At 42.2% G+C, this 25,325-nt stretch overlaps 1 protein-coding gene across 1 annotated transcript; it reads left to right on the top strand.

The window, feature by feature from the left end:
* Positions 1-241: 241 nt before the first annotated feature.
* Positions 242-25,325, top strand: RP1L1 (RP1 like 1). Its single transcript, XM_076335296.1, has 4 exons — positions 242-880; positions 18,584-18,749; positions 20,771-25,257; positions 25,320-25,325. Exons 1-4 carry the CDS (start codon positions 242-244, stop codon positions 25,323-25,325), a joined length of 5,298 nt encoding a protein of 1,765 aa, XP_076191411.1.

The following is a 25,325-nucleotide window of genomic DNA, read 5'->3' as shown; positions in this document are numbered from 1 at the left end:
TGGTTTAACTGTGAGGAGCAGGGTTATGGCTACTCTTCCCGTTGTGTTTCCTCGTATCTACCTGAGCCAGTGAGTTCAGGACTCCATGTTGGTACAATCCGCTCTTGATCAAGCACAGATGTTAAAACTGTTGTGAGGAAAACAAACTTTGCTCCCATGCTAGTCAGGCTCTGATTCTGCGTGACTCCAACAAACCCTACTCTGTTTTTGCTTCTCTTGTAGTTACCTTTAAGCAAGAGGGATGACTCAGGTGCCTGCTGACTACCTGTCAACCACCAGCTCCTACAACTATGAGCAGCCCTTTCCCTCTGTGGCTCGGACAAGCGCTGTCACCAAGATACCCCCAGCCAAAAAAATAACCTTCTTCAAGAGTGGAGACCCTCAGTTTGCAGGCGTCAAGATGGCCATCAACCAGCGAAGCTTCAAGAGCTTCAATGCACTCATGGATGACCTCTCTCATCGGGTCCCACTGCCATTTGGGGTACGGACCATCACCACCCCACGAGGAATACATTGCATCAGTGAGCTGGACCAGCTGGAGGATGGAGGATGCTACCTTTGCTCCGACAAGAAATATGTCAAGCCTATTAGCATTACTTCTGGGGGATACAGGCCAGGCCCTCCACGAAACGGTCGTCCCTCCAGTACCTTGAGAAGAGCAGCTCAGGAGGGCAAGCTTGAAGATTATTCCACACTTTTGACTCAGCATGGCCCCAGAATACCCAAGAAAATCACTCTAGTTAAGAATGGAGAAAGTGGTTTTCGACGCTCAATTATCTTGAACCGCAGAAATGCCAGGAGTTTCAAAACGCTCCTGGATGAGATTTCAGAGATCCTGCAATTCCCAGTGAAGAAGCTCTACACTGTTGATGGGAAGAAGGCAAGTATCTCTGGTACCAGTTGCTGGTCAGTTATTCTAACAGGTGTTATCACATCAGTGTTCGCATTCCCTGTGATGCAAATCCTTTAGCTCATGGGGCCAATAGTTTACCCACATTACCTTAATCCTTTGGGCTGGTGTAGTTACTGTCACATTAGTTACTTCCCCGTTAATTACATGAAGGGGTGATGTAGAAGAATGTTGTTCAGCCATTCAAGAACTTCATACGTCAGATATTGTTTTGGGTCAATGGGAGGCAACTTCTAATGGAAGTCCAGAAGCTCAAAGTTTTGCAGCTGGTATAAAATTGCTAAATAAACTTCTAGTAATGGAGTTTCCCACCCTCTCCCGGGAGGCATGTCCCAATGGTGGCTTAACTTTTCTGTACCTGCTTATTAGGTATATATTAGGTATATATTACCAGGAATTCAACAAAATAAGAGAGCCCTTAGGTAGCACCTTGTGGTTGCATAGCTCCTAATAGAACAGGGTTCCTGCTCATGATGTGGGATCCTCAGTATTATCATAATATAACTAATAAATGCATAAATAATCAGGGTATGAGTGGGATCAGGAGACGCATTTGTGTTGATGATTTGGTGAATGTGCCAATTGGCGTGGACTCTTATAATAAATTCAGGGCATGACGACAACTTTTTTCTTCTGTTCCCAGAGGAGTTTCCTGACAAACCTGAGATTCTCCTGATTTCTTCTCCATCTCTTTGTAATGTAGACTAACCTGTACTTCCATTTCTTCTGAAGGGGTCTCACATGTTAGCTTGACTTGTCCCTGGCAATGCAGCCAAGTGGAGCAGTTACCCTGCTCCTTGCCACATTTTCCACCTTCACAGTGCCGTGTGCCAGCTCCTCAGTGGTAAAGTTATAACCATTTGTGGTGTCACTTTCTGAACCAGATGACTGAAATGACTTGGGTTCAAACGACCCACTATCCAGGAGGGGGGGGAAAAAAAATGGAGGAATATTTTTAACCCAGGTCATTTGACCTGGCACAGGGACAGGAGTGTGCAGCCATGAAGGAGGGAGGGAGGGAGGGGATAATGGTGCCTTAAGCCAGCTTTCCTGGTGGAGGCAACATGTCACATCACAGTGCTTTCTGCTATGCCCACCACTCTGGAAAAGGCTTCCTGTTCTCAGGTGGAAGATCCAAGGAAAATGTCCTTCCCAAACATCCTACTGCTACAGTTTTCCCAACCCTACTGATCTAGAGGCTAAAAGAGCGTCAGCCTGACTGCAGTCAGAGGTGAGATGAAATGCCAGGGAAAGGATGGTGCCACTCCACATACGCCAGACGAGAGAAACCGCAATCTTGCTGAGAAACTGGAGGTCCTGCAGAAGCTGAGGACACATGCCAGAGTTTAAGATTATCCTTTATGTAGTGATAATGATATTTTCCACATTAAATCCCAGAGGTCCCAGAGACCTCCCCCCCCCTGCTTTTTTTCCTCTATGTTTTCCATCTGCAGAAATGTGGGTGTAGATCAACCGCCGTCACGTAATCTCTCCACGGTCCCTCGGGATTCTTTTTTTGGATATGAAAATTTTCTTTACTGTCTTGTCAACAGACAGTTCATCTTCTGTACCTTATTAATTTAATTTACACTCCTTTTATTCTTGGTAGAATATCATAGTGATAGGTGACTTTGGGTCTAACCTGATCAATGTTATCAGCTTACGCATAGCTAGGAAATACGTGATTATTAATAGCTTTTCTGAGGAATCTTTTAAAGTGATTTTTTGGCCATTCTTAATTTCAGTCATTTACCTCTTGCTTTTTAACTGTTCATTAGTGCTCATTCAGTCGTCATTCCTGTTAGAACTTCCTGGAGCTGTTACCCTAGTCTTGGGTGCAAAGCATTTAAACCACAGAAAAAGGTCACTCAGTCTTAGGTTTTTCCAACCTTTTCCTTTCATAAGGATTCTCTAAACCATTTCTGCTCTTCTGTCTAAGTTTTCTTGCCGTACATCTTCAAGATCTCTGTTCCCTGTACACAATTGGTTGTGTCCCAGAGTTTTCACCAGATACTAATAGTTTCTCTGAGGAGTGAAAATGGTGAATTTGTCACATAATTTGGGGTATTTCCTGAAAAACCTCCTTCAGCTGGTGCTGAAGTTTAATTTTGACTGTACATCTTGCCTTTATACTTACATTTGCATTTTCTGTTAGAGACATTTTTCCATGACTATTCAAAGGTGTCTGGATGCTTCATATTTCTTGGATATTTCCTTTTCTCATATTATTCTCTTTGAATAATAATTCAAATTCTCTTTTAATAATTTTGTTATTAACTTCTTTTATCACATGTCTATGTCAAGTCTTATTACACAGGCCACTATTTCCTGGAAAGGGGGCTGGGAGTGGAAGGAATAGTAACTTTTGACATTCATTCCCAAGATTTGACAGATTAGCTGAATTACAGTAAGATTCATTCCTAAGCAATGTATCTGGACTACTGCTTGATTGACTTTGTATTTGTCTGGCTTAGAATAATGTAATTCACAGCATTTAATAGCAGGTTCACAATGTCTCTTCTGCTGGCAGTTTTTCCTTGATATCTTGAAAACTGAACAAAAAAAGGAAAAACTCTCCTCTCCTACAGATGAATCGATCTCTTCCATCAATGAAAGTGCTATGCACAGACCTGAGAGTGTTGCCCCTTCAATCTGCTTTTGTTTTCTTCTACTACTATAACTCCAGATCTTAACTTGAATCTTAAGATAAGTTAAATCACCTCTGCAATATAATCTATGGTTGGCATATACTGTCCCAGTCCCTCTGTTTTAATTTCTTTACCATTTTGTTGAGTAAACCCAGAACAGTTCAAAATTACAAGTCTGGTTTCCTATTATACATTTATGTGGGTATAAACTTAGACACACATGGAACAGGCTTGTTGTTATGTGTTCCTTTCATGTAGTATTGATTTGAAAAGGCAGAGAAAAGTGTTTTCTTCCTTTTGTAGTTCACCTAGTCCACAAATGTTTCCAGAAAACCTCTAAATTTAATTCAATCATAATTCACAGGGAAATAAACTTTTTGGACTGCAAATCTCACTGGTTTTGCGCATGAGTACATTTTCTTCTCCAGACAAATCTTGTATAATTTATTTTTATAGCCCTCATTTTATCTCAATTTTTTCCAAATTGGTTTTAGCCTAAGGTTTTACCTGAAAAGGAAGAAATGCTAGTGATTTCATGAAGTCAATGAACTGAACATATTACCGCTTTTTTTTTTTCATGGAACAAAGTCAGAAGGTCATGGGCAGCTATGCAGAATCCTAATACAGATGAAGTTCATTGTAAGGCCAAAGGTCGCGTTGTAGCATCAAGATCCATTGGAGGCCAGCAGAGCTCTTGCTTTTGTGGTCACACTTATTTTGCTGTTATTTTTGTCTTTTCTTGCTCCCATTTGTCTGCTTATTTACCTCTCATGTATTTTCAAAATTGTACTTTATGAACTTCCTAGGAAAGGTCAGTCTATTCACTGGTTGTTTCTTCTGTGGCCTGGATTATGGGGCCTTCATTGCTCTTGGGTCAGAGAGTATTTCAGTGCTATGAATTCAGAATTAGCCTATAATAATTATGCAAAACTCAGGTCAGTAGAAACAGTGATTGAAAGATCCTGATTGAAAGATCCTGATTCCAATGTTAGTATAAATCCAGAGTGGTTCTATTGGAATTTACACATTAGAATTTTCATTCTAACCCGTGAAGCCTTGAACGAGGTGAAACCAGTATTTTTACTCTTAAGCATCAAGCAGACTGCCTATTAGGAAGGAAGAGCTAGTGCCACTGTTAAGTATTTGGGCACTGATTTCATCAGGGCTAAGAACCCCTCTTCCCACACTAACCCTGATTTTTGTTGTCAGTTTCTAAATGAAAATAGTAATTTGATGACTATGGGACTGGAGAGAAATTTAATTTTATTTTAGCTTAGAAAAATCAGTTAAATTTTCAGCAAGCAAAAAGTGTAAATCATATAGTTCTTTTCAGGTCAAGGCACTAGTTACTCTTTTCCAGGTGATTAACTGGAAATAGTGCCCAAATAGAGAAATCTATTATTTAGGTTAACATTGACATGTCATTAAGTTGCCAGTGAAACTTTCTTTGTGCAAGTTTGGGCACTAAAAGACAGACAGGCCTGAACTTAATTCATCTAAATCTGATGAGCTTATTAGGCATTTAGGATGGGGGGTCATTTTGCCTGTTGGCTTCTTTTTATTGACTGTAGAAGATCGGAAGACTGATTCAGACTAGTCACCTAAAATTAGGAGGAATTAACTCAGGCCCAAGTTTTCATACACTTGTTTTAAAGTACTACAGATATTTAAATATTAGCAAACATAAGACGCAGGACTCTACATCTGAAGATCACTTGGCTGATGAGACAGCTGAAAATTGCAGCTTTCCTAGTTTTTACTAGGGGCATCAGTTCTATGCTAAAAACGAGCCAGGTGTGCTACTAAGAGCAGATATCTTGATAAAAAAAAGTAGAGTATAATTTGTAGGTTATCTTCTCCATCAGATGGACTTTCATCTCTGTTGTGGGAAATTCTTATACAACCCAGTGGATTTTCTTTCTCCACAGTCTAAACCACAGAAGAGTGCACCTTTGTGCAGATCCCTACCGCCTGTCTCTGGAGACGGAAGAATGCCTCTAGGGGCAAAGAGGCAGACAGAGATCATAGAAAGGCCAGAAATCCTCACAGACAATTAAACTGTAAGAAATGACGTGTAGGATTACGTGACAGCAACTGCACAGCAACAGAGGATTTCCCTTACAAATGGCAATTATCCAGAGTCCACCAGCTGAACAGTCATTAAGACTTCTTTAAGTCACAGGAACCCAGCAACATGACTATGTGTCTAGTCACAGATGTCCTGATTTCTGCACTTACTCTTGAAGCACTAGGCCTTCCTTTTACTGACTGTCTTAAATTAAAACAAAACCAAATTCTTCCTTAAAATCCAGTACTCCTTGCATGGCGTTTGAAACCACATTGTGTTGTGGCAAATAGTCTGCATAGTTTATGGCTACTGGTGGCAATTACCATGAGCTTCTCAAATGGGATTTATCAACCGTCAGAAGAGTTTTCCAAGGGATGTGGCTAGTTTTATGTTTGTTGGAGTCAGGCCAAGACTTAGATGTTTTTTTGCTTAGGCGCACTCAAGGTTGACCGTAAGTTGTTATATTTAATGAGTTACTCTGATCCAGTTTGTTGTGTAGAAAGGCAGAGTAGATGACCAGAAAGACTCTCTTTTGCCTCAGACTCTACAAGTGAGAACATTGCAGAATGAGCACTGTATGCAACCAAATTTCCTTGAGGGATCAGACAATTACTGTGTGAGTTAATCAGGGGAGCAATCATGAGTTAAGGAATGCTTCCTCAGGCACCACTAACTGGAGACTGTAAAGGATTAGTTATTAGAAACTCCTTGGGGTAGGGACCCTCATTTTTCTTCTGTGTTTGTGTAGAGTTTGGAATGAGACACACTGGATGCTGTGGCAAGGCTAACCATTCTGGGTCAAATCAAGCCGTCTTTGGCATTGGCCAGTTGTAGCAGTCTTGGAGAAAGACAGAAGGGCACATATGAAGCGATTCTTTCCCCAGTGTATCTTCCCAGGGAAGATACTGTAGGGGAAAGATACAGTCTTTCTGTAGTCTCCAGGAACCTGTAGGCTAAGATCTTCCTCAGCCAGAAGTAGCACCACGGGCTACAGCTATTCCAGTAGACAGAATAGTATCAGGGCACATACTCTGGCCCTGGCACCACATAGCACTGTCTATACATACTCATACTATGTAGCCTCCAAAATAGGTTCTAATTCCCACAGCCTCTGAAATTGGGTGGCCACGTTCAAGCTACTTCTTAGGAAAGGTCCCTGGTGTATGTTAACTCCCAGATCTGCCCAGGAGTTGCTTGGGAGAGTGCCAGCTGATCCAGGCTTTAAATGCACCAAAGACCATTCTCAGAATTTAACAGTACAGGCAACCCTGTTCCGGTGCCCTGGATCCAGAATTGTTTAATTCAGCAGTAAAGACAGAACTTTTATTCTTAGCTGTTATTAGTAAAGGTATTGGCCTAACTATTATTACTAAATCGTTTTTGATAATAATGACTGCATTTAAGGTGACCTTAGGGTGCAAGGCCAGGAAACAGGCTTGTCTGACATATTTCCTGACTCAGATTTACACATCCATATAGCCATTTCTAGGACATCTGTAGGCTGCCCGCAGGCATCCTCTAGGCCACTCAACGTTTGGGCTGTCTACCAAGTTCATCTGTCTTAATGACAGGTGTCATCAAGACCCTGATGGAACTGTAAGAGGGAAATGAGATACACGGAGGCAAATGAGCTGGTTTAAAATGTGGTGTATATATAAACAATAAGAGAAGAAAGGTGATAATTTCCCTCATTGGGATAGTTAATTTTTCCGGTTCCATATTGACATATTCACTGTGACACTTTGTTTCGTGCTGTGTTCAGCTATGAATAATTGCAACCAATTTCAGCCCCTCATCTGGTGCAAGCCATTGTTATCAAGTGAGCTGTACCACTTTCCACCCACCATGTGTGTGACTCATAGTCTAAAAACAAACCACAGGTTTCAGGTTCAATATTCTCTGATTCCGTGCCAAAACCACAATGACTCCAATGAGATTTACACAAGCGATCTGTAAACCTCAGCAAAACTTTCCATGAACCTGATCCATAAGAAGACTCATATCCAGGTGTGTTTGATGAACCTTTGAGATGCCCTGAAATCATTTGGCCCAGTGCCTTACAAGATGTAGTTAAATGGACCCCGTGTGCTAGCCACTTTCTTATCTAACATTTCCAAATCTAATACCTTCTTATCTAACATATACCAAATGCAAATGATTCCCTTAGCCTGAGGAGATTTTGTTCTTTCAATAATAATGTAGCAAAGTGTAATTACTTTCTAATTATTTTGAATTTAATCCAGGGCAAAGACATTTCCAATCATATTATTGAGTATATGCAATAATATTTGTGAACGTGATGCTTCTATTTATTCATTTACCTAGAGTACAAAGAATAGCAGAATTCCACCCTCTCCTGGAAAAACTGTGAATTTTCTTTAAGTACTTTAAATAGAAATCACTGTTTCTGCAAAGAATTTTTGCAGGACAGGAGATTTTTTTTTCATAGGGAAATCTGTTTTTCTAAATGCAGATTTTGGAATTTTTACCAATAATAGGAGCGGAAAAGATAGCATGTTTTGCATTTTCATCAATTTGCTTCTTCCTTTGGGTCCTGAACAGAGAATTCAAAGGATTCTGCTGCAGCTCTTAGCAAGGCCTGGTTCTCTTCCGACTCACATCTTTTCTGAAATACATTCAGTTAACGTCAGGGGAGCTACTTCTACTGTGTAGAAGTAAGCAGCTTTCCAGCTTTCACATTTGTACTACAGACTTTGCAAATTGAGGGTGAAACCCTGGACTCAATAACAAGAAAACTCCTATTCAATTAAACCAGAGGTTTCAGCTAGATCTGTTTCTCTTTATGCCCTGAGCTTCTGGAGTCCGTAGGCTGTATCCATAGTGCTCAATGAAGAGCAATGCACAAATGTTTAAGCTAAGAGACACCTGGGATGTTAAGACCGTGGAACAATGCCATATGGATCTATAAGCTTGATCTAGAAGCAGTAAGGTTTATATACTAGGTCCCAGCTCCTACAGCTAGTTGGAGCACATCTATGTTGTGCTTCCCTCTTTCCCCCCACAGCTTCCAGCTGCAGTAACGTTTCATCCATGGTGTAGATATTCCCCATATAAAAAAAGTAAGTTTTGAGAACTTCTGGTCACAGGTAAAAGCTTGAATTCATGAACTGTATCCTTCCCACTGACTCAGTCATCACAAGGCTAATCACAAGAACTAAATGCTCAGTATTTTTCAAGACTTGTCAGTTTTTAAGCTAATCCTGCCGTTGGAGAGGATAAGAGCAGGTGCTTGGGGTGGGGTGGATGTTAGTCTGACTCATGATTTTCAAATGCTGATGTTGAATGGACCAGATTTAATGAGCCCGGTGCCAAAGGAGCAGGTGGGGGACTCTGACTTCAGTGAGGAATTGCAGAGTGTCGGAAGGTGGAAAATATCTGCAGCAAAAAATTTCTAAGAAATTAGAAAGAAAGCCTTCCTCTCTTCTATGTTGAAATTTGCACCCTTAACAGCAATTTTCTGTTTCTCTGGCTAATTTGCAACTAGAACAGCCTCAGACCCCATTTTGATCTGACAAGGTGGGTGGGTAGGGAAAAGGCCATCAAAAGCTTGCATATGAAGTCAGTGCGATGCAGGGACCTCCCCAACTCAATCCAGCACTCAGTGGAAGTCCTCAGGGAGACACCCGTAGTCTTCATCAGGAACCAGCTCATCCTCCACAGAGGCAGTAACCGTGGCAGCCCCTATGTGATCCTAGCAGCCTGTCTTCCAAACTGAACCAGGCTGTAAATCAGTTTTCTTCCCCTTTTTGTCCTCTTCACTTGTTTCTCAAAAACATTTCTGCTTTTTTCATGCCTTTTTTTCAGTCTTTCCTCTTCCTTCCCCTTTTTCCATGCAGTGTTTCTCTTCTGCTACTACCCAAACCATTTCCAATGGCCACTGAAATTCTGATCGCAGTTATTTCTCCTGATCTGGTGAAAGACATGTTCATCTAGACTATTTCCAGGGCCAAACTCAGAACATTTTCTTTACGCATGTGCAAAGTGTCACACACAGGGAAGAGGCATCTGTGAGTACTCCAGGAAGAGCTGCCAGCAGTGCAATAGCTAAACATGATCTTTGCCTGTGGTTGACTGAGAAAGCAGTGCAGTGCATTATTCCTCTATCTTTCACATATTTTGCTTGGCTGTTTGAGTGCTTCATGGCCTGATTTCCAGATCGCAACTCCCAAAGCTATCATTTTTCATGCAGTTTACACAGTGGTCAAAACAGAAAACTAGACAGCTCATGTCTGAGCAGTTCTAGAAGATGCTGATGTTTTTAGAAGTGTTGGTACGACAAATCATCTTATATTGCTTCATTTCCGCACCTCGAATACTGTGTTCAGTTTTGGGCCCCTCACTACAAGAAGGATGTTGAGGTGCTGGAGCGTGTCCAGAGAAGGGCAACGAGGCTGGTGAGGGGTCTGGAGAACAAGTCTGATGAGGAGCGGCTGAGGGAACTGGGGTTGTTCAGCCTGGAGAAAAGGAGGCTGAGGGGAGACCTCATCGCTCTCTACAACTACCTGAAAGGAGGTTGTAGCGAGGTGGGGTCGGTCTCTTCTCCCAAGGAACAAGCGATAGGACGAGAGGAAATGGCCTCAAGTTGTGCCAGGGGAGGTTTAGATTGGACGTGAGGAAAAATGTCTTTACTGAAAGAGTGGTGAAACATTGGACCAGGCTGCCCAGGGAAGTGGTGGAGTCCCCATCCCTGGAGGTATTTAAAAGACGTGTAGATGAGGCGCTTAGGGACATGGTTTAGTGGGCATGGTGGTGTTGGGTCGACGGTTGGCCTCGATGATCTTAGAGGTCTTTTCCAACCTCAATGATTCTATGATTCTATGATTCTATGATTTCAGCATCTGCAGCAATGGACTGTCCCATATTCCCATGATATAAGCATCAAATAAAGGTAGCAGCGTGTAATTTATGTTTAGTGGATTGCCTGCTATTGCAGGAGCCTGGGACATTGGCATCTGTCCTGCTGCCTGCATGTGGATTTTGAGACCTGAGGTTGGATGTGGTGTGTAGGAGACCATGTGAGTTTTAGTGTGCTGCGGGAGAGGAAGGGATGCTGCGTACTCTTTTCTGGGCTAATCGTTTGGGTGCTACAGTTTGCAGAGGATTAGATCCATTTCTGCGCAATAGTTCCCTACCTGAAGTTCAGTATTAGCTCTTGTTCTGCGTTCCTTCTGAGGTGACGGGGAGAGCCTTCTGGCTGCTCATCAAATACACACCCATGCCACGTCCACCAGCCTCTCTGCAGATGGGAAAAGGGGTGTTCCGCTGTGGTAGGGCGTGGGGGAGGTTGCCCATGATGATGATAGAGAAAGTGAGGTCAAGTAATGCACTTCCACCTTCTTTTCTTCCACTAATTTGCTAATATGTGTGTGGGCAGGGATTGGCAACACCCCGTGATTCACCTTCTGACCAACAGATTAGCATAAATTAAAAAACGACTCCTGAGAAGAACCGGTCTCTAATTCCTCCCGTGCAAAGTCTGGGGGAGGGAAGGGCAAATGGGTTCTTTGCATGAATGAAATACAAAATCCATTATTGTTAAACCGAGATACCTGAGTTCAGAGCCTGGATCCCCCTGGATTGAATGAAGTACAACTACAAAACAAAAGGGCTCTTCGCACTCCAAAGAGTTGTAAATCTGAATGAAAGACAAAAGAGAACAGATGAAAGAGCGCAAGGAAACGAGGCCATGAGTCAGCATGATAGGCAATGAACTCAGCCCATTAGCCTTTTCTTGGACATGTCTGTTACAAGCTTTTCCTGTTTCTCCCTTGCATCTCTGCACTTCTTTGGAAGGTGGTTTAGCTTATGGACTTGTGACCTCAACCGTGTCTTGCATTATTTCCCCATTCTGTCTTTCTCCCCCTGACTCTTTCAAATGTCTTTGGTTGGCCAGTAGCCAGCAGAGGGAAAAAAAAAAGGGTGTTTCCTACATTTTACCTTCGTCAGAAACTGGTATCTATATTCAGCTTCTGAGGTGAGTAAGGTTTCCGAAGGTTCTTTCTTCTCTGGGAAGAGCCAGAGGATAGCATGTTCTCCACAAGAAGCAACAGATTCCTTATTTTAGAGATGTTATGTTTGTCTTTCTTCTGTTTAGGTATTGATGACATTTATTATTAATTGTGTTGCAGTAACACCTAGAGGTCCTTGCTGAGATCACAGGCCCTTTGTTGTAGGTACTGCGCAGCAGCATTCATGGAGACAGTCCATCCTCCAATGGATAGCACCCAAACTGAAAAAAAAGACATAGTTCAGAAGAGAGGATGTCCTTTCATTTCCACCTCACACATGGTGGCCTCCTGGTGGGGCTTAGAGTAACGTCTATGAAACATTTTTTTTTTTGAAAGAACATTTAGCTTTTTTGAGCCAATCCATACGTGACACATCCCACCACGACAGGGAGTTCCTGTGGTATGAGATAATGAAGTATGCAAGTGAGCAAAAGTTTTACTGCTTTGAAAAAATCACAATTTTATTGTCAGAACTACAAAGACTTCAATGAAACCTAAAGACATAGCTGACATTTCCTTGGAAGAGTCTGTGCATACAGGTTTAAAGCACAGCAAATTGCAATTTTTTCCACAAGGCAGCACCTGATCTTTAAGACAGCACAGTGGTTTGTGGGCCAGAAGTTGACTGATACGAACAAAAATACTTCAACAGAGGCAAGTATTGGCAACAAGTTTTCTGCTTTCTGGTCCAGAACTTCCCTCACAGCCTACATAATTCTCTTGGTTCTTGACCCAGAGTCTGTAGAGGTCAACAAGTTTCTCTCCATTGGTTACAGGGGGATCTGGATCAGGTCTTACAGTAAGATTGAGGAACTTAATTTCATTTTCAGGGATTACACAATAAAACTTTAACAGGAGTCTATTTCAGCCCACTGAGTGCAAACCGCTAGAGATTCTTCCCTGTAAATTTTGCTTAGTGGATTTTGTCTTTGAATTTCAAGTGCCTTAACTGTGAGCAACCCTTCCCATGAGCTCATATGATAGGGTAATTGCATTGAGGGAACTCAATGGGCCTGAGTGATCCAAAGGAACTCTTTCCTAACTCATCAAAGATCTTTATCATAAGCCGTTCATTTTCTTCCATTTTATTCTTGACTGTTCACTTATCATAGATTAAAATATTCTTGAAGTTACCAATGTTTTGGGATTCACCTTGCAAATGAAGACAATTCATTTTCTAACTGTGTCTATATGAACATGGTAGATGTTTCCTGCTCAGCTTTCAGGTGATAGTCTGGTGGGGCACAGTCTTGTATCCTGTCCACCATCCTCACGCACATATTAGATGCCCTAGAACATCTCAGATTGCTCTAGGTATCTACATTTAGACAACTGCATGGAGATGATTGACTTTCTCTCCAGTCAGTGAAAGAGGCGGGCATGTCCAATGAGGGATTTACCGCCTGTATCAGGTGGCTTTCCTGGGGTGAAATAACCTGTCCCCCAGAAATATTTATTGTCCTCCACCAATGTGCAAGAAGCCTAGTTTGTAAAAGATGACTTACAATCAAGTGTGATGAGTTAATGGAGAAACAATAGGGCAGGACATTCCCTTCTCCATCACAACTCCTTCAGGTGATCACTGGATTTTAAGTATTCACAATCAGTTGCCTCTGGTTTTTGTAACTAAATTGGACTGGGATGTAATACTGTTTTCTTGTAATACGGTATGCTGGCATGGGTACTCAAGAATCTTGCTGTGGCAGCCGGAGGGAAGTGGGGAATCTGTTTACCAGAAGGATTTCCTTACAGGCTACTGCTCGGAAAAGATAATGGCATCTCTGAGCAAACAAAGAAAACTTTAATGTCGGAAAAAGTCTGTGCTGACCAACCAGTAGCCACCATTTTATTTCACTGGGGCATTTTCTGATCTACCCCCAAACCTTAAAAGAAAGCACCAAATACCTAAGGTTTTATTGCTGTTTTAGAATGAAACATAGCCCATTCTACTGGCATTTATTTTTCTCCAGTGATTGTGACAGTTAAGGCAGATAAGAACATCTACCTTCTACTCTTTGAGTTCCACCACATTTTTCCTCAGGCTGATGTGTATATGAAAATAACAACCACCTCTCCTACAATAAATCACAGAATCACATTATCGCTGAGGTTGGAAGAGGCCTCTGAAGATCATCTCATCCAACTCCCCTTTTCAAAGCACAGTCAACTAGAACAGGCTGTTCAGGCGTCCAGCTAGGTTCAGGTTGTTCAGGTGTCCAGCTGGGTTTTGAATATCTCCAAGGATGGAGACTCCACAACATGTCTGAGCCACTTGTTCCAGTGTTTGGCCACCCTCACAATGAAAAAGGCTTTTTCTTATGTTTAAACAGAATTTTCTGTGCAAATAAATAGATAAATAATCCAATACAATAAAGGTCAGACAACAACTACCTCTAAAGTCCTGGGGTTTCACCGACTGCAAGGAATTTAAAGAGCCCTTTAAAATAATTTGATTTTTACTGTAGTGATAGACTCCCTGCTTCAGGCCAGACCTATAATGTTTGGCCAAACATGCTCTGTTACTGATTTTATTACATTGGGATTATGCCACGTGTGATATTATACAGCTGAAGTTAATAACGACTGTATTCCAAAGTAGCAATTAATAGCAGCAACTCATTGAACTAATGAAGGAGCACAGGCCTGGAACTCTGGAGACTGATATTCAATATCCAGCTCAGCTGGTGCTTCCTGATAACTATTGAGTGGTCGTGTTGGCTGGAGTTAATCTGCCTTAGTTGAGATGTCTACATCTCTCCTAATCATTCCAAGGTGCTCTTATACCAAGGGAGAAAGAGGCATCTCCAGAGCATGGTTTGTCTCACAGTAGGAGAGATGTGCAATGCAGACTACAGGAATTGCCCTTTCTACATGGACTATACAGCCTTGGTTGACTAGCTCAGTCCTACACACCTAACTTTTAGATGTCCAAAATCTGAAGCAAAATCTAGTTATTATCTTCCTGTCCTTTGTTTTCAACATTTACAGAAGGATGCCTGTCACAACTTATCTAGGGAGATGATGACAATATGTTCCTTTATAGAAGTTGCTTATAAAATTTCTTCAATGAAAGGATTATCAAGCATTGGACCAGGCTGCCCAGGGAAGCGGTTGAGTCCCCATCCCTGGAGGTATTTAAAGGACGTGTAGACGTGGCACTTAGGGACATGGTTTAGTGGTGGACTTGGCAGTGTTAGGTTAACGGTTGGACTCGATGACCTTAAAGGTCTTTTCCAACCTAAATGATTCTATGATTCTATAAAAGCACTGTACAAAGCCTAGGTCCCAGAACAAATAACTGTAGAGTAGGATAACTCCTGAGAGTTAGACTAGGGTTGTGCTTGGGGAGGCACATCTCAGCCTTGAACAACATCCCATACGCTGGAATTCACGCTGTCCTCTCCGCAAGAACATTCCCACCTTTTACCCATCCTGAACAGCAATTCAACATCAGATTATTTTCTCATAATTTAATCAGATCTAATATTTCATCTCTTTCTCTGGGGCTCACGTGCTTCTGAAATATGAATAGCTACTGTGTCTGCTCTTTGCCATGGTGTTACTGCCAAATCTTGCAATCTGATCTCTCAAGCCACTTCACCAATTTTCTGTTTGATGTCCTGTTTCCTCCCCCAGCATGAAAACCAACGGCAGAAAGTGCATGGAAAATACAGTTTCACAAGTCATAATAACTCTTTGTCTGGTGGTTGTTATGTCCAAGCAGAAGAACAGAATCACTTCTCTTGCAGGATAGCAAAAGAAAGCTCCTGGTTTTCGTGTTGTTTCCTAGTTGTAAGCAAGTGTGATGCAGACTCCAGAAAAGCCAGGGGAAATTCTGCCACTGGTTGAAATACAGTCAATATTTCACTCAGCAACAGGAGCAACAGTAGACACTGGCATGCCTGCAGGCTCAGGGTCTGATCCCTTCACGTTAGAAATAGTTTTTATATATTCCTTAAAAAGAAGCAAATCTGAGAAGCAACGCATGGACCTCATCCTGGGACATACTGAGCGAGCTGCAAGTTGCTAAACACCTAAGAGGGGACATGCTGTTTAGAGATAATTTAGCACTAGTAAAAAATGCCATATTGATTGCCCTGAAGACAGATGTCCTCTGTATAGCCCAGGCAGCGACGTGTTGTTGAGAGGATGGGATTCGTGCAGCAGTGTGGGAAAGGTCTGTGCTGAGCAAACTGAGATGAACTATTATCCCAACTCTACAGTACTGTACTGCCCTGACAGAATGGATGTTGCATTAAACCAAATCAATGTGAGAAAAAAGATTTATTTCACCCTTAGGAAACATTCAGTTGTATTTACAACTACCAAACTGTTTTTAACGGTGAAGCATAACAAAGTACTGATTTCCCAAATTTAGATGAATTTCTACAATTATTAATTCAAAGAGATTAAGCTTGCAAGGTATTAGGAAGAAAAGCTATGTTATAGGTATAAACACTTCTAAAGAGCTGATGATGCAAGAAATACTACATGACAGACCCTTTATTTTATGTCACATAACACAAGTGTATTCCATCTTAAAGGATTTGGTTTGTGCAGTATATATAAATTCAATAACTCGGCTGGCTCAGCTCCATTGATTCCTGAAGCTGTGTCATTGGCACCATCTATTTTCTGCACACACAGCGCAGCGGTGATGAGTGTGATTGAAGTATCTATATACAGACACAGTACCATGTGAGGAAATGTCCTGGGCAAAAAATAGCTTTCACTGAAAAGATGTCCTTTACAAAGAGGAATAGTTCCTAAACTTAGTGGGGGATTGTTTTACATTAGGGTCGGAAGAGATTTCGTGTCTATTTTTCTTTCTTCTCTCCCTCTTCTTCCTTTTCTCATTCTCCTTTTTTACCCTCACCTTTTTTCTACTTGTATGAGGACACGGCAAAAGATCTCACTAAAGGCATAAAAAAGAAAAGAAAAAAGAACAGGAAAGTAAAGAAGGAAAAGAAATATACAGGTGGCAAAAACCTACTCAAAGTATTGTCATTTATTAAATTATAGGCTTTCTATACACTTTTTGAGTGAGCTAGAAAGATGTTTCCTTTAGAAATACATGGACTAAAAGTGGATTTATTGACAAATGACAAGCAGTAGACATAGACAGACTGAGATTTGTGGGTTAGTTCCTGTTTCTGTTTCATGGTACTCATCACATAGACTCAGCAATTTTGTTGCTTTACACACAGTGGTGCTTAGCGTAAGCTTTAGAGAGCAGAGCCTCTCTTACTGTGGGTTTTTACAGCAACAGACTCAATGGGCCTCAGGTCTCAAGTGTTGTTACAGTGCAAACAGTAAATAAAAAATAATGGGAAGACAATGGGATTTTAGTGTATTCCCACTAAAAAGTTGATGCCATATGCTTTACTGTAAGAAAAATTACCAGAAGTGTTTAACTGGATCTTGAGTGTGATTCTATCTGTATCTGTCTTGTTCTTTCACCCTCCACACATTCACCTTCCTCTTATTTGCACAAGATCCAGCACTATTATCTTAGTACCTCTCAAAGCCCTAGTGGTATTAACTAATCTCAGAAAACCCCAGAGGCATTTCACAACCTAAGGGCTTGGGCTCTGAAAGGGGCCTGATTCTTCATTCTTTTGCTATAGCAATATTTAGATAACGAGGTCCTTTCTCCATGCTCTGTCATGTCAGGCATGTGTGGCAACTGCAGAACTGTCATCACAGCTCCTCTGAGATTTGTTCTCTTCCATACTCGGTTGCGAGTTAAAGGGCTGATGATTAAGTGACACAGTGAGGTCAGGGTGCATCTTACGGGCAAGATAGTGCTTAGCCCACCACGGGCACTACCTAACATCTTGGTAGCCCATTGCATGGTCACTTCTTATTGGTGAGTCCCCATATGCTCTAGAGATGTTCTCCTGATGTAGCAGTCTAAGGAGGAAGGAACACCCTAGCTGGATTGTGGAGACCCCTGACAGCACAAAGCTGCCAGATGTTGGCCACTCTAAAGCCCTCCCAGACAGCAAGAGAGCCCTCTCATCCTTTTAGAAGCCAACAAGTGGTTTACCTGGGTGCTTCACTTCAGGCTTACAAATAAGGGATTGCAGAAGCAAGATGGAAGAGGGGTCCAGGCTTTGTCTAGCCAGTGCTCATCACAAGACTGATTCCTGCTCTTTTAGATCCTAGGTAAATGTTGTATTTGGGTAAATGTGACTTTCTGCCACATCTAGCCCTGCTGCCCGTAACTAGCTGCAGCTGACATGAAGGACTTGGTGTGTAATCCAGAAACAGGTCATGCGGTGAAGATGAAGAGGCAGTGCGTAAGCCTGGGTTCTTGTGGAGGAACATAGACCCCTTCACAGACACTTCCCACACTGAAGGACAATGTCCCACATTGTCCAGCATTGTGGCAATACTTGAGGTAATGTTTGAGACAGTATTTGGGGTAATATTAGGGCAAGTCACACTTCTTGTCCCTTCCTGACCAGAGGAAGGAAGAGAACTAATGGTCAATCTGGAATGTAACATTTACCAGGTAATAATTGCTGTCCCATACAGGAATTAGAAGAATTAAAGAGTGTAATTCTCTGTAAGGGAAACTGAAAAGCCTCCAGTTCCACCCCCTTCCTCACCACCACATCCATTATGCCTAAATCTTTCCCAGAAGGTGTAAAACCTTGTAATAAATGAGATATCTTCTCCCTTAGGCAACCTCTCCCACCCCTTCCCTATCTTAGGAGCTCTGATTAAAACATAGCAGAGCTTCTCTTTCAATGGAAGAATACTGCAACAGAGCCTGCCAACAGGCTCTGGTAGACCCTGAAGTTCTCCAGAACCATGCTTATTTTATTTTAGGTGACAACTAAATGTCAGTTGATTCTGGGCCTGGAAGAATCTAGCTCTGCTCTATCAGCTCATGGTCACCCACTTGCTCTTCTCTTTCTAGATCGACAGCATGCAGGCTCTGCTTCACTGCCCCAGCGTGCTGGTGTGTGTCGGCCGGGAGCCATTTAAACCTGTATCGATGGAGAATTTGAGGAAACACTCAGTGGAGAAGCTGCCTGACCTGGCTCCCCGTTCCAATAGCAACAATGTCAATGAAAACAATGAAAGTAAGAAAACCTCTGGGGCATATTGCACAGTCGTCTCCAGGCCTGTGTCCCACAACATGGAGAATACAGGCACCTATTGTGCTGCCCCAACGTGCAGATTTCATGTGCAAAATGTACTTCCCTCTCTCTGCCTCCCAGGCCTTTCCATCTTCCCCTTCTTTTTCTCTGGTTTCCTTCTAGGATTTCCTCCCTACACCCTCCAGTCTTTCTTTCACATGCTCCCCATGTCTGGCTGACTTCCCTTCCTCTTTCATATCTCTGTGTCTCCTTTTCCTTCCAGAACTCCCTCCTTTCCTGTGTCTGCCTCCGAGACTCCCCAAACCCTTGAGATTTCCCACGAATCCTCTATCCCCTTGTCTGTCTGTCATATAATGCCTGCACTTCTGCATTTGCCTGCATCAGAGGATGCCCTGTTTTTGTCGGCAGGAGACTCAGTTTCTCCTGCAGGTTACAGCTGCAGTGTAGCCCTTTGGGAACAAAGCATGTTTTTATGGAAAGGTTACGTTCAGGAAGGAGTATGTTATGGGTTATTCAGGATGGTATTCTGTAGGCACTTCATCATGAGTTATCTAAGGTCACAGGTAATTAAACCAGCCACCCTCGGTAGCCTATGGAGAGAAACTTCCCATTTCCAGAGGGCAATTTATCTCACCTATATTAGGTATTTGTTTTAGGGTGAAATGAAGTGTGCTCTGGAGGTGCACCTGTTTGTCTCCATTGTCAATACCAGGAGTCAGGAAAGATTCATTCATGTGTTGACAACTAGTTGTAGAAACTTAAGGACAGAGGCATCCCACACTCGCTGCCTGAGACATAAAAAATTGGAGGAAGCAGTGGGAATAAGCTGAAGCTTTGTCCATCAAGAGACTGAGCAAATACATCCATTCAAATGCGTAGGGATGGATAGATAGAAGCTATTTCATGTGTTATTGATCTTGGTTGGTGTGCTCCCTGTTCAACTCTTCCTTCCTAAAATGCCGTCCATTCAGCTGCATATCCATATGCCTACAGAGGCATGCGGTTGTCTAGATATATAAAAGTCAGCTTTGAACAAACATATGTATTAGAAACAAGATAGATGCATATCTTGCAAGACAGCATGATAGCAATACACTCTGCTTGAAATGAAGGGTGTAGGACCTCAATAAATCTATGCAGATCACTGCACTGGGCCATAGAGATGTGCTTTGGATTACAATTCTTAAAATTCCCTTACTACCACTGGTACACGCTATCCTCTATAACTACCACTATTTCTCTTTGTAACTATCACCAGCTTACAATTCCTTTTCCATTTGTTCTTTATGTTTTAATAAGCATTATAATTATTCATAGTGGCACATCCCTGCAGGGACTGAGTGCTGCTCTGGTGTACACGGCCACACCTGTGTTTCCTGGCATGTGAGTGGAGAAGTGGATGATGCAGAATAAACGTGTGACACTTGACCTCTAACTGAGGAAGAGGGTCACTTCTCCATGTATTTTTCCCCAACTGAATAAGAAGGATGAAAACTCGTGCAGATAAATAAAGGGGTATTTGCAATGTGATAAAATACAGAAACTTTGAGACTAAATTGCTTTATATGCATATTTTTTTTCTTCCTGGCATGCACATAATACAACAAAAAACTGTTTGCGTTTCAATTTAGATTTAGAAAAATAATAAAGTTAAGGTATAGAAGATTTTAATACAGACTATTCATTCAAAACTTAACATTTATGGCCACTACTTAGTCAAAGCCAAATTTTCAAATTATGTAAACCAGCATAGGCTTAGTTTTAATGGAATAATATCAGTATTCACTAGTTTGAGGATTTGATCTATATATTTTTTGTCATCTTTACATGAGTTAACACTTCTCTCCATCTTTCTTTTCTTTACCTATTTCAAATTCCAGTGAACTTTGGACTGAAAACCAAAAAAAGTGTTATCCATCCACGGTCATCATCAAGCAACAGGTCAATGAGATTTTCTTTATCATCAGAAAAGTCATATCCTAATGGTCTCGCTGCCTCACCAGATAATGGCGCACCTTTCTCAAACAGTTGCTCGCATCCAAAACCTGGGGACCTGGTCCATTCCTTGGTCAATGACGACATAGAAAAACGGGTACATGTGAACAAGGATGGTAGCCTGTCCGTTGAGATGAAAGTTCGCTTCCGCTTGCTAAATGATGAGACTTTGCAATGGTCCACCCAGATCAAGAAGTCCAATCTGATGAACCAAACACCTTGTGAAGAGTCAGGTGTAGAGGAGGACAGTGGAGTAGACCCCATACAGAAAATGAACCCAGAAGCCAGCTCAGAGGCAGATGAGTCATTATATCCCTGTGATATTGATTCTTACATGTCAAAACTTGAGGAATCAGAATGTGATGAGGCTCATTGTCATAGCTGTGGCAAGAAACACCAGGACTATGACATTTGGAAAAATCCCATGCACACATCCCAGAGGGAAGAGCCCAGTGTACGAAGCACCTGGCACACACGGTCGTCATGCTCCAGCACATCTTCCCGGAGGAGAGTAGTCCACAAAAAAAAGGCTTCTATGCGTAGCCTCCACACCACATCCAGTGAGGAATTCTCCGAGCACATTTTGCAAGAGTCCTCATCCTACTCAGAGACTATAGAGAACAGAGTGGCATACCGATCCATTAAAAAGTGTATGTGTCGAAGTGATTTGTCTACAGGTGTTTCCAGTGGAGAAGACCAGCAAGAACACACTCGGACAAGCACAAGCAATAGTCAGAGACCTTCATCCTTAATGTCACATTCAAGCTGTGAAAACAATCTGGATATTCAGGATGCCCCTGAAGACCATGAGGCCAGCAAAACCAATTCACAAAATGAAGATGAAAATTGTTTTGAAGTTTCCTCTGTGAAGTGCTTAAAGGATGATGTGGAAGAGGTTGAATGCAACAGAGTTGGGAGTGTCATGTCAGGGTCATCTCGGCAGTCCAGACAGAGCAAGAAGAATGTATGTGAGGAAACAAGTAGCGTGGGTAGGAGCATGTCCTCCTCCGGCCTTCAGAAGGCAAATCAAGAAGATAACACTAGGTGCTCCACTCCTGCCAACAGTGTGCACAGCAAGTCTAGTAACTGTACTACACCAAGAGCAAAGAGTGAACAGGATGACCACTCTGATGACAATGCAGTGGTCTCTTCCTTCTCCAGTGAGTCCTGCCCTAAGAAAAAGGCTGAAGAAGTTGAAGCAGAACAAGAAGAAAATGAAATCCATGAAGTCAGCTCCGTGTCAGCAAAAACAAAGCCCAGCCAATCAATTAGAGATGAGAGCAGTGGAGGTGAACGATGCTCTACACAAGGAACCCCCCATTCCAGAGCTAGTAACAGGAACAGCAAGAGAAGTGACAGCGATGAGATTGTTCTGTGCAATGCCTCTTGTTCTTCCAGAGGATCCAAAAAGACCAAACACAGCCATATTCATTTGGATGCACAGTCTGAAATGTCTGTGTCTTCACTTGAATCCAATCCAAATAAAAAGAACTATTCCCTACATACAGATGATGTGAGATCATGCAGCAGGGCATCTATTTACTCAAAAAGCTCATGTGAAATCAAGAAAAAATCAATCAGAGACCCCATGTCTCATAACTCAGGATCTTTTCACTCAAACATTTCATCTACTAATGAAGCAGAGGCAACTGCAGGTTTTACTGAGGAGAAAAGCTTGAAAAGTACCACCAATGGCTACAGTGAATCCTCAAAAGGCTCAAAGAAGAGAAGCCATAGAGAAGAAAATAGCAACCCATCATCCCTCTGCTCACGTGTTTCAAGCCCTAATGGAAAAGCTGGAGAGGGTCATTCCAAGATGAATTCAGAGGCCCTTTCTTCAAGACATGGAAGTATGAGTGAGAGTGTGTGTTCAAAAGGTGACCTCTCGACTGAGACTGGGATTAGGAATGTAAATCCTGCAAGTGTCTCTTCAAGAGTCTCTTCAAATTCAGAAGTAAAAGATAAATGCTTGTTGACACAGATATCCCAGGAAAGTGATGATAGGTGTTCACAATCAAACATATCTCAATCTTCAAAATCAAGGCAGATAAAAATTAGAAATCTTCGTGTGAAGATGTCAAACTCCAGCCAAGCATCATTGTCTGAGACTTTGTCAGTATGTAGTATGCATTGCCCTGTCCCACCAAAAGGGAAGCCAAACAGCAAAAATATACGGTCAACCATGCTGAAGCATTCCTCCAATAGTACCATAGGTACTGAGTCAGCGGTGACCACAGGAAAAGAGCAGAAAGAAATTATAGATTCCTCCAAAGCAACTTCCTATGGGTCTAAATCAGCTGCAACTGAGGTAAATGATCAGAAGAATGAAGAGATTGATGACTCTTGCAACAGAAAAGTGGAGGAAGAGTTAGAAGGCACGGGCATGCAGGAGGAAGGCAGTGATTTAACACCATCTGCTCTACCAAATACATCTCCAGAAGAAGTTGTGCAAGAATGGCTGAGTAAAATCCCTTCAGAAACATTGCTTATGAAATATGAAATGGAGGATGATGCAGAAGAGGAATGTGTAGAGGCAACCACTGAGGTAGCATACTGTACAAATGCTGAGGAAATCTCAGAGGATGAAAAAGCTGAGAAAAAGAATGTGGAGGAGGCTGAAAATGAGACAAAGGATGAAGTGAGAAAAGAGACAGCAGAAGTCACTGCTATTAATGAAGAGGCTGAAGAATGCGTGAATCAGGAACAAATCTCTGAGGTGGTGTCCGAAGCTACCAAGGCCGACCAGGCAGAATGCAGCCAGTCAGTTAAATCCAGCCAAAATAACAACAGAAGAGACCTGCCAACCTCTGTCCAGACTTCTGTCCAGATCATGAAGGCCTTGCTCAGTTCAAAACATGAAACAAAATTTGACCGATCAAACAGTTTGCCTGAAGTGTCCCCCACTATGGGGAGAAAACTGAGTAACTCTGCCAACATTTTGATTACTTGTCTTGCCAGTCTCCAACTCCTTGATGAAGCTTCAGAAGATCCATCAGATAAATCAAAACCTTTGAATAAGCCAAAGTATATGGAGCTACTAAATATTTTTCAAGCCCTGTGCTTTGGATGCACAGTGGAAAAAAGTGGTCCAAGTTCAGGTCAAGAGGCAAGTGAGCAGGCAAAGACAGCCTCTGGGTTTAAAGCCCAAAAATCCGTAGATTACGACTTCACTCCCATGTCTTCCTCCGGGGTTGATGTTAGCAGTGGTTTTGGTGGCTCAGGAGAAGAGACTACAGCTGGTGCCAGGGACTGTACTTTAACGGCACAGAAAACTACTGAATTCAAATCAGCTGCACAAGTGGAAAATGTAGAGACTGGAACTGAACTGACTGAGGCTGAGGAGCAAACTAAAGAGGAAAAGCAGTCATCCCGACCTTCGACAGCCTGCTCAAAATCAAAAGGTGAGGAAAAAGCACAGTCTACTAGAGAGGACTCTCTAATTCAGGAGGCAGAAGAGAATAAGGAGGATCAGTGCAGTAACTGTGAAAATGGTCAGGATGAAGGAAGAGAAAATGAAAATGAAGAAAACAGCAAATCAGCTGAAAATGGAGAACAAGAAGAAGCTGAAGCTGTGAATGATGAACTCCCAAAAGAAAATCTTGAAGAGAAAGATGATCAGCTAATAACTACTGATGATACAAATGTCAATGATATTGACTGTGGGACAGAACTGAAAGCTGATTTGGAAGAGCAGCTTGAAAAAGAGTCTCCAAATGACCCAGACCCCAAAATCGATACGGCCACCAGTGTAGGCACATCCCTTGTCCAGCAAAACCCAGTGGATCCTGATCCAACCTGGGTCCTGAGACTGCTCAAGAAAATTGAGAAGGAGTTCATGGCTCACTATGTCAGTGCCATGGATGAGTTCAAAGCCAGGTGGAACCTGCAGAACAACCAGCAGATAGATGAAATGATACTGGAGCTGAAGGAGGAAGTGAGTAAAAGGATACAAAATAGCATAGAGAAGGAGCTGAGGAAGATCAAATCCAGAGCAGGGAAGAAGACACCAAGATCTCTGGATGAACCGCTCAAACACAAGTCAACACTCCAAACTGAGCAAAGGAGACAACAATTGCAGACTATGCATAAACAGTCACTCTTCAGTGACAAGAATGGAAACCAGAGTAGGCTAGAGGACATATCAGACTTATCATTTAATGTAGATGAAGATATAGCATTTAGTGCAGCTTTTGAGGACAGTATTAGTAAACAAACAAGTGAGGAGGAATACTGCCCATGTGACTCTTGCGCGAGGAAAAAAATGGCTTCCAAGCCTACACAAAACCCAGTGGTGGCCACCAATGCCCCAGTCATGAAAGCATTTGATTTACAGCAAATCCTGAGGTTGAGGAAAAATGATAATGAGGAAGCCTGTGTCTCAGAAGCAGCCCAGGACGTCAAAACAATTCCCAGCAGTTCTGTGGAAGAAGCAGCGGAAAACGGCAATCCAAATGAGGAGAATGATGAGGGTGAACTTCAGCCAAGTGAAACGGAAGTAGAGGGCAATGAAGAAAAGGAGCCAGAATTAAATGAAGTGGGCAGCTCAACATTGACCAGAGATGA

The sequence above is a fragment of the Aptenodytes patagonicus genome, chromosome 3 (genome assembly GCF_965638725.1).
Source record: "Aptenodytes patagonicus chromosome 3, bAptPat1.pri.cur, whole genome shotgun sequence".
In the NCBI taxonomy this organism is placed as follows: domain Eukaryota; kingdom Metazoa; phylum Chordata; class Aves; order Sphenisciformes; family Spheniscidae; genus Aptenodytes; species Aptenodytes patagonicus.
This window is presented reverse-complemented; position numbering and strand designations above follow the sequence as displayed.